The sequence below is a fragment of the Antrostomus carolinensis genome, unplaced genomic scaffold (genome assembly GCF_000700745.2).
Source record: "Antrostomus carolinensis isolate BGI_N321 unplaced genomic scaffold, ASM70074v2 scaffold10535, whole genome shotgun sequence".
NCBI lineage: Eukaryota > Metazoa > Chordata > Aves > Caprimulgiformes > Caprimulgidae > Antrostomus > Antrostomus carolinensis.
Window position 1 is genome coordinate 1,430 of NW_010315724.1, and position 10,029 is coordinate 11,458.

The 10,029-nt window shown below is 46.3% G+C and overlaps 1 protein-coding gene across 1 annotated transcript; it reads left to right on the forward strand.

Annotated features, from left to right (window-relative positions):
• The first annotated feature begins 279 nt into the window (after positions 1-279).
• On the forward strand, positions 280-9,583 carry IL21R (interleukin 21 receptor). The gene is made up of 7 exons (XM_010168046.1): positions 280-425; positions 1,085-1,281; positions 2,663-2,814; positions 3,210-3,387; positions 4,538-4,634; positions 5,447-5,528; positions 8,618-9,583. Exons 1-7 carry the CDS (start codon positions 280-282, stop codon positions 9,503-9,505), a joined length of 1,740 nt encoding a protein of 579 aa, XP_010166348.1. The 3' UTR covers positions 9,506-9,583.
• Positions 9,584-10,029: the final 446 nt, after the last annotated feature.

Genomic DNA, 10,029 nt, shown 5'->3' on the forward strand with positions numbered 1-10,029 from the left:
CTTGCAGAAATACGTGACTGCTGTAGAGACTGTATAAGAAGGGCAGAGATAAGTTTGAAAATTCAGTCACAATTTCGGCACTTCCTGGTATTTTGGCATGCAATTTTAATTGATTTTTGTTTGATGCTTATCTTGCTGGTAATGACTTGCCTCCCTGTAGATATGGAACACACCTTATACTCCAAGACTGGAGACTTTTGAGGAGGCTGGCACAGAGTGCTCTGTTCCCTTCAGCTCTGAGGACTCCATAGGTTGATATCAAGTTCTGCTTGCTTCATCATGGAAGTTGATATTGTGTCTTCTCTTTCCAAACCTACAGCTACGTTTTGTGAAAACCTCACTTGTTTTGTGGACTATGTACAGACCCTGTCCTGTATCATGAGAAATGACTTGGGTACCAGTTCATACAACCTCACTGCAACGTGGTAAGTTTCAGTAGGATGAGCAAAGTGCAGTCAGCAGGAACGTCTAACGTGGCCACAGCACAGTGGTGCCCTTCTGTCCTCTTTGTTAGGTAGAATTCTTGTTCTTGCTGCTATGCTGGTTTTCACTTGGTACTTCATGCTGCAGTTATCAACTGGCTTCTCCTCTAGCAAAGAATTCCCGATTCCTATGTCCACTGACAGCGCTGCTTGTCACTGCTACACTGACGCTGGCTTCCTTGGCATTGTTTTCTCTCCTGCCCTGGGAATACCTTGTCCTTTGCTGCTGTTAACAATGGACTTTGACCTGTGTGTGACAGCAGGGCTCACACAGCTTGTCCAAGCCCTGTATGGCTGCTGTTCTGCCCCAGTAAGGACGTGGGTGCAGTCCTGGGCTGCACAGCCCTGGTGAGCACTTTTCCTTTCCACAAACACTCCAGTGTCACTTTCCTGCTTCTCCTAGAGATGCTAAGCTGAGCAAATAGAAGAAAAAAAAAAAAAAAGTAACCTGTCAAAATTCAAAGATAAATTTTTATTTTAACATGTTGCCTCTTCCCTGCGCCACCCTTCCCCATTAATTTCTATGTCTGCTGGTTCGGCAGATCAGTCCAACTAGAGCATGTGGTAGATGTAGACTTGTTTGTTTGTTTTGGTGGTTTTAGGGTTCCTGAGGAAGATCCAGAAAATACCATGGCTGCTTGCAGTCTCCTGCAATTGTCTAGGAACACCAGTCACACACAATACATGTGCACTGTGGATATGACTGAACTCCTGGCAGATAGCAAAGTCCAGGTGGATGTGACAGAGATGGCTGACAGGCAGCATGTGATTTCCAAAGGCTTTTATATGGCAGAGAACAGTAAGTACAAAAATGGTGGATTTGATACTGTCTGACCTTATGTCTATCTGCTAGGATAGTATGGGCAAGGAGTGAGCATGGCAGCCAGTGGAGGGGGGGTTGTGTTTGGTGTTCGCTCATCTACATGGACCTTTGTGCTCTTATTGTTGCTATTGTGAACTACAGAAGCATTCGTGCTTGAGGCTGAGCTTAGAGCTGGCTTGGCCCTGGCCTTTTCATGGGGAAATTCCTTTTCCCCCATGAAGCAGTAGGTGATAAATTTCCACCTTAGACCAGTCTCATACCTAGGCTACGCAAGTGTTTGTTTGTTCTTGGCTAGAACCTAAAGAGCAGGAGTAATTGCTTTAATTGCAAATGCCACAAATGTCCTCACAGGAGTCACAAGAGGCTTTTGCAGTGGAAACCTGAACCAACATGACATTATTGTGGGTGGCACAAGGTGTCCCAGACACAATGGACGTGGCAATTCTCCTTTCTGGGGCAATTCCTAACCATCCCTTCTGCATGACAGGAAGACTGGGTGAAATCATCTAGCTGACTTGGTGGAATGCTGGTGTGTTCCAAGTTGTGCAGCAAACTAAAGAAAAGGGGTGGTTACCCAGGCAGACATATACCATGTGGGCATATGAAAAAGGATTTTTCTACTCAGAGTCTTCTAAAATTAAATTTTGCATGAGAAGTGTCATCTTTTTGACAAATGCCATAATATTTCAGGAGAGCCCCTTGCCCCCACTGACAGACTATAGAATGGGTAGTGGTGCTCTGCTTGTCTCCTAGATGTTCCCATACAGAGACATCATAGCTTAGTGATGGACCTTGCAGACTAGTGATGGAGTTTGTGCGTTACTCTTTTTGATATATGAAAACACTCTGCGAGGGATAGAAAAGCTTGCCTTTTAGGCACTTACGACACAAGGATTTGCACTGGGTTTATACGGTGTCCACTAGTCTAAGCTTTTCCTGATATCTCTGTTACATTGAGGGATATTTCCCTAGCTGTGCAAGTGACCACGACTACACGGAGTCCTCTTATGTCATAAGAAGAACAAGGTGCTCTACTCTTTACATTTCCCAGGAGGTATTAGCCCCCTGTGCTATCTTGTCCTGCTTCTTAGGTGAGGACGAGGTTCAGACAGGCAGAAGGCATATTCAGAGAAATGTGGGTCTGACTTTGCTATGCTGCTGAAGTGTGAGGTTCTGTGCATGGCCCAGAACTGCTCAGCCTGAGAGGCAGGAACGTTGGTGGATGTTGTCATGTGTAAGAGGGCCTACCTCTGCCAGGGCAGTTTTGTTCTCTACTTGCTCAGCATTGCTGATACCATGCTAGGCCACTTCTTGTCTGCAATAATGTTATGAAGGATAACACCATCCTGTCTTCCAGTCAAACCACAGCCTCCATTCAATCTGACCGCTGTGTTCTCAGAAGGTTACAATATTTCTTGGGAAACCATCTACCAGAACTCTCCTTTCTACTTTTTGAATGAGGAACTGGAATATCAGCTGCGTTATAAGAGAAGGACTGACACTTGGGAGGTAAGTGAGGTGTCATTTTACCATCAAGTAGGATGTACCAGCAAAGAGGAGGACAGCATAACCAGGGCAGGAGTGCTGGTATGGAAGAAGGGTTTTCGTGGTTTACAAAAGATGTCTCTGCTTGCCTGGACTGAAAACAAGCAAAACCAAAAAAAAAAAGAATTAAGAAGCAGAAAGCGTTTGAGAAGTACTAGATCCTGTGGGGGTGGCTGATAGTTCATTTGCTTCTCATGCTATTCTGCATGGAAGGATCCCCCAGAGCCCCATGCAGCTACTGACCAGCCAGAGCATGGCCTTGCAGAAACATGAAAGCAGAGGAGATACTGTGCAGCAGTGAGGGTAAGGTGGGAGCAGTCACTCTAGCCCTGAATGTTTTGGTGTTTAACTGTTCACAGACTCAGAAGACTAAAGCTATCCATGAAGATAAACGAACACTGTTGATTCCACTGTGGGAACTCCAGGCAAACACTGAGTATGAGTTCCAAGTGAGAGCCAGACCCCGAGAAGACACTGGCTACCATGGATTTTGGAGTGAATGGAGTCCTCTGCTGACATTGAAAACCAGGCCTGCTGGTACATACTACCAGCTCTCCTTGCACTTCCAGTTGGTCCAATGCCAGAGAATGCTTCCAGAACTCTAATCAAATCTAATTAATTACAACAAATTCTAAATAGTCTAGTAAAGACAGGCATATTTGGCTTGCTTACTGAGTACATGAACCTCAGGCCTGGGATAATATGTGCTGTCTGTATTGACCTTCTCACTGTGCTGCAAAGCCCGCCCTACAGCTTGGTCCATGGGAAGAAGGTTTAGTGGGGTTGGCTGTAGGTTTGGGTACTACAGCAGGAGTGCAGCCTCTAGCTTCCAGTGTTAAACATCCAGGGTCCGGCTTGCAGCTTTCAGAAATGAGGGAGATCTAGGAGAGATGCCTCTGCTACTGGGGCTTAGCATTGCCTTCAGTTGAGGTGACAGGGGAGCCTGCTTTCAGGGCTAGTTCTATGTCTGGGCTCTGATGTTTGGTCATGCTGGGCATGAGTGTTTTGTTTGGTAGCCACCACTCCCACTCTACAGAGAGTGCACAGTACCTTATGCACAGAAGCACACCAGTGCTTGTTGTGGTGGAACAGAGGCTGTGAAAATAGGGAATCTTTGTTCAAATAGAGCAGGGCAGGGTAACCGTGGTCAATGTCAGCAGCATGTGCTGAGCTTCCCTGCTCTTGTTGATCTGCAGCTCAAACTGAAGCCACCCCTGTGGCAGCAGGGTCAGGCTCCATATGCTAAGGGTTATCCGAGTTCTGGGTCTCAAAGATGCTCCCTTCCATCACAGGCAGAGAGCAGCCAACAAACACTCAGCTAGTCAACACTCTTTACACATCTCTGGCTAGCTGCACTCTCTTTTCACTTCATGAATCATCTCTGGAGAAGTCAGAAATACCAGCGGTCTTGTAGCAGGGAGCTGTCTGGCCCCAAGCATGTTAGCTGTCGGTCTGTGGTGCAGCCAGGCCATAGGATATCTGATGCACTGCTCCTTTCATTGATGCAGTGTTTTCTGAGCATCCTCATTCAGACCTCATGTCTGGAGTGCTGGGCCCAGCTGACAGCAACAGTGTGAGAAAAGAGAAATTTTGGGGTAGAAATTGAGAGTGTCTCCTCACCATCTCCTGCTTATTGACCAGGATAGAAATGCAAGGTAAGGCTGAATGACTCTCTTTCTTTCTTCAGCAGTGACACAGACAGCAGGCATGGGATGGCTGCTGCTGTTTGGTGTTGTTGTGGCAATCACTGCCTCAATCACAACCTTTCTGGCCAAACAGCGGAGGTAAGAATGCTTCAGGAAGCTAGACTAAATGCTCCTATTCTGTCTTGCTAAAGATGGGGTGTTCAAGTGCAGCCTTCTTTGCATCTTACATACCCATGCATGGACACAGCTATTGGCCTGTAAGGGCCAGCAAAGTACAGTTTCTAGCTGATGTGCTGCCAAGAGCACTTTACTTTTCTCCAGGGCTCTGCTGCCACTCAGCTGGTTGGGACAAGACAATGGCACATGGGGACTGAGCAGGGGCCACCCAGTCTCCTGGGCTGTTCTCCTGGTCCTGTCTGTGCTCTACAGATGCCACATGGGAGCAGTATCTAGGGCTGGCCTGCCCCTTTCCAAAGCTGACATGAGCTCCTCAACACTGCCTGGGGGCATCTCTCCTGTGCCCTTGCAGAGGAATAGGGTGCATGGTGCCACGGAGGAAGGGTGCTGGGCTGGTGCAGCAGCAGGGCTGGCACAGCCCACAGCCACAGAAAAGGTGTGTTGGACAGAGTCCTGGCCTGCAGGTGCAGACCACAAGCCAGCCCAGCCTGAGTGCAAAATGCATTATCAGCACTTGGTGCTTTTCCAGAAAAGAAAAAAATGGAACCTCTTTCCTTAATGTGAATAGTGTGTGTGCAAGTCACCTCCTGTGATGCTCACACTAAAGGCCATTAGATGTCTCTGACAGCACAAGACATCCTTGGACTCTTGGCCACTTGCTAACTTGTGAGGGTGGGCAGGTGATTTTAGCTGCTTGGATTGGATCTGGAGTTGCCTTGCTTTGCATCTGTAATATGTGCTTAACTCCAAAGCCTTTCTCTTTTCTCCTCCAGCTTGTGGAAGAAGATGACTTGCATTCCAGACCCTGCTCCCTTTTTCAAACCTCTTTACCTGCTGCATAATGGAGATTTCAAGGTATAAATGGGCTACACAAGCGAGTGGAGCACATGACAATGTTAAACTAAAAGGCCCATCATGGTATCCTGGGCAAGTGATTCTCATTAGGGCAGTGGGAAGGGGAAATCTATCTCAAAGGAACGCCAAATGGCTCCAGATGGAAGGAGCAGAGCTCCCCAGTGTCCAATCTGTGCCACAAAGGCTTTTGTCACATCTGTGCTGCTTATTCACTGTAGGTGCTGTGTCTCAGTGGGTGAGCTGAGCTCCTATGTGACCTGTGAGGCCTGGGAACCTGAGAGGAGTGGGCAAAGGGATGCCAGGACAGTAACTGGGATTTTTCCAAAGCTCTAGTCCAATGCTGCCATCAAGGCCATGGAGCAGACTTCATTGGAGCAGATCTCCCACACCAGCCTCTGCAGTGACACAAGCTCAACAGCTCATTAAGCCTTGTAGTTCTCTCTGAAGAGTCACTCATACAGACAATAGCTATGCATACCATCCTGGAAAGATGGCTAGAGCACTGGGGGCAAATAACTGCTGTGTGATAGTACAGTGCAGCTGCCTCCCTATGAAGGGAGTGTCTTTGAGTAACTTTGCCTAGTCCTCCCAAATTCTTATTTAACACCAGTCACACCTGCTCATGTGACAAAATGGTTTGCAAAGACTGCAGAGTTTTCTGGAGTTCTCAGGATACAAGTGTAAAAGAGCATTGAGCATACATAAATAATGGTTGTATTAAGCTGAAAAGCAACTCACAATGCCATTATCAAACTGTAAAAGTGCTGGCATGTGAGTGCAGACATCGCTGCCTCTTTGTGAACAAGTTCCTGCTGTTACAGCAGCCCTGATCAGAGACGCTTCAGTGTCTGCCTTTTGTTTCTGCTTTTTCCTAGACCTGCTGGGAGAGAGACACCAGCTGGGCCATAATGATCTTCATGTACTTCCCCACTGCTGCATGGCTGATGTTTGCAATTACGTTAAGCAAGTTGTCTTGGATGGGTGCCATTCAAGCAGAAGCCTGCAGTGACTGTCTCATTTCCTTCCTGCCTTCCTCTTTCCGCCCCATGATGGTTTCCCGTATCTGTACCAGAGGGGTACTTGTATCCTCTTGTGAGGCAGGTGGCACTAGTTGCTCTCAGGGAAAGGAACCAGGACCAGGTGGACTCAGTGTGGGAATTCCTCAAGAGTCACGGGCTAGTGCTGGCAGTGGAAGTGAAAGCATCCTGTGTACCAAGAGCCATAATTCTCCTGGGGTGAAGCCATAGGGTTCTGTTCTGTGAGAATGGCATTCTTGCTAGTTTCTAGTACTGCTGGGAAGGGAAATAAGCCTCAGTTGCTAAAGCTGAGTTACTTCTTAATAAATTTGAAGATTAAAGCAGCAGTTGCCCACACAGCCACAGCACAAAATGCACAGGCAGAGGGCGTCAAGAGGATGTGGTGACATCACTAACATGTGAACAGACTCGTCATTTTTGTCTGGCAAGAAACCAGTTGATGGAAGGCTTATTCAACTGCATCCTGCCTGCAGCAAAGCAAGTGCTTAGATTATGTCTGTGATTAATAATCAGCAAATAACAATAATAATGTTCTGCAAACAGTCCTGGACTGGGTAGGAAGCAGTGAAGAGAAGGGAAAGCAGAGGAACAGTGTTTACTGATGTGTATATGGGTCTTTAGTTTCATGTTGTGTGGGAATTTGCAAAGAACTGTCAAGAGGAAATAGGAAATACTCTGCCTGCTCAATTCTAAGAAAGAGTTCTTGGTGTTTCTTCAAATAACCTTTTGCACTTTAGGTGTTTTTCTGTTCAATACAGCTCTAATTTTAAGTTCTTTGTAGCTTAGGTTAAAAATAAATTAAAATAGATTTGGTGCTTCCTGCTGTAATTAAGATTTTTTTCCATGCTCCGTGTCAGAGGGTAATAAGCTGTGTCAAGCTGTTCTCTTCCCAAATACGTTGCTCATGTCTAGTTATGCTGAGTGCAGTTTGGGACACAAGGCTGATATTATTAAGGCAGTCTGACAGCTGTGGCAACCCCCAGCTCTCATGCAGCATTCTGTCAAGCCTTCACAGTGTTTAGAAACCTCATTATTCACATTGTTATCTAGTTTATACACAGCAGAAAGTGGTGTACTTAGAAAAGCCTTGATACAGCTCAGCCATTAGGCAAGTGTCAGACAGGGAGAAGAACCAAGTCTTGAGTCTGGGCTGTGCCCAGCCTCAGGACTGCAGAATCATCTAGTAGGAGTCACTGGAATTCATTAGTGGCACATGCCTATAATTTGGTGTGATCCGAGTGTCTGATTCAGTGACTTCTTTGAAAAGAACAGAAACTTTTACTTTGTTCTTAGATCAGAGAAACCCAGAGGTACCTTTACTCCCAGAATGACTGAATGCAAGGGGCTCGTGATCTAGAGATTATGCATGGCACGGGGCAGAATGTAACACTAATGGTGATACAGAAGGGCAAGATTCAATGTGTGGCACTCACTAATCATCTGAGTAAGTGTTATCTTCAGCAGGCGGTAGCTACAGCCCTTTGAGGTGCCCATCCCCTACCTACCTGGCTCCCGTCTTCTCACTGTGAGAGAAAAGCCTGGTCTGGGGCATGGTTTTGCGCAGAAAATCAGGAGAAGCCTTGCCCTGACACCCTTCCCAGGAAAGTGAGATGAGGGAAGTGACAGAGCAAGGGCTATGTGTGTGTTGGGTGCAGATGTAGCACAGAGGGAGAAGCTGACCATCCTTCCTGAGAGATGCAGTGTCCAGGGCAAGAGGGCAAAGGAGACTTGGTGGCTTGAGAGGGGACCTCTAGCTGATGCACAAAGGACTGCTGCTATGGGCAGTGTCATTCTTTGCAGCATAGAGAAAACTGCAAAGCCATGCAACCCTCTCAGAGCTAATTATTTTCTATTTGAGTTAGTTCTCCTGCAGCTGCCTGTGTCTGGTAAGAGCTTCTCACACCCTGCTATTTTGGAGAAGTCAGTGATTTTAGAGTTTGACTTTGTCTCTAAAAGCATAAGAACTTTGGTCATTTCTGTGGAACCTCAAACCTAATGATACTAATTTCTCTCTCTCCTCCCTCCTCTCTTTCTGTATGTCCTTTTATGCAGAAGTGGGTTGGTGCATCCCATACAAAAATGACCCTTGATTTCTTTGAATGGGGAATAGTCCTTCCAGAAGTCCTAGAAGCTTACACCATGCATCCTTCCAACAGCACCTCACGGGAGGAGCTGCGTGAGCTGAGAAAAGATCTGCCTTGCAAGCCCTGTCTGTCTTGCCTGACTGCTCCAGGTCAGGATAGCCAGTCCCTGCTGTCTACTGTGAACAGTAGCAGTGGGACTCCGGACCGGTCATATGGGCATTTGTCCATTGATACTGTGACCGTGGCTGACGAATTTACACCTTGTAACTGCCAGTGTAACTGTAACCGTGTGTACAGGGGACATGAGCATACCAGCAAAGAAGACAGTAGTGCTGGAGAAACTGGTTACCCCAAGGTTAATGTTGATGATGAAGACAGAAAGATATCCAGTGACTTGCATCTGGCTGAGCTGAGCACACAGGACAAAATACTTGCTTCAGGCTGTGTGTCTGCAGACCACCAGCAAGTAGAAAAGGCTTTGGAAGGAAGGATGGGGAGCATCCTAGAAGCCCTTTGCTTGCAGCCTAATCAGTGGGATTTGGAAAATCCAGCTTCTCTGCCTTCTCCTGATGATGAAAGTGTTTCCTACAGTGAAGTCTCCTATGATTTCTTCCCTCACACTGCAAGGCCTGGTGACAGTTACCCTATGATCTGTGTAGATTTGGACACTATTGACAGTGGCTTTGTGGACTCAGACTGTGGGAGTCCAGTTGACTGTGAATTTGAACAAAACAGTCAGACCAACTGTGGGTCCATCCCTCTTGAACGGGAGGGGGAGGACTTTCCACGGAGCTATGTCAAGCAGTGGGTCTCCTGCCGCTCTGACAGCCCTGTCAATGGGACAGGGACAAACTAAGGACTTGGTGTTGCCTTGAAGAATGTAGGGCCTTTTCAACACTGTGCCAGGAGCAAAGTGTTAGCAAAATTCAGAAGAGAAACCAAGTTTACTTTGTGTAAGCTCTGTTCCGTGCAACTGAAAACTGTTAGGTCTATAGAAATATGTACTTATTTCTATTGACACCTATCCTGTTAATATCTCAAGCTCGATGTGATTGGGGTTTTTTGGCTGGGTTTTGTTTGTTTTGTTTGTTTGGGTTTTTTTAGAATCCTAGGTGAAACCCCCTTATAATGGCAGAAAAAACAACTGTACTTTGAAAATTACCCTTTAGCTTATGTAGATGTGCAGATTTTTTTAATTTTTTTTTTTTTTTCAATAACCTTATAAAGAGTGCAAAACTTTAAATTATTTTCCCTGGTATTCTCACATAACTTGAGAGTTTGGATGTAAATGGTATTTTAGAAGCATAGCCCATGGCAAGCATGTTTGTTACATTAAAGTTCCCCTACCCTTTCCAAACAACACAGGTAGTGTTACTTTCC

Bases quoted from the DNA above. Each gene is read 5' to 3' on its own strand.
- IL21R (XM_010168046.1), top strand. From the start codon at position 280: ATGGAAGTTGATATTGTGTCTTCTCTTTCCAAACCTACAGCTACGTTT. The intron at 426-1,084 runs GTAAGTTTCAGT...TGGTGGTTTTAG, and splicing joins TACAACCTCACTGCAACGTG to GGTTCCTGAGGAAGATCCAG. The intron at 5,529-8,617 runs GTATAAATGGGC...CCTTTTATGCAG, and splicing joins TGCATAATGGAGATTTCAAG to AAGTGGGTTGGTGCATCCCA.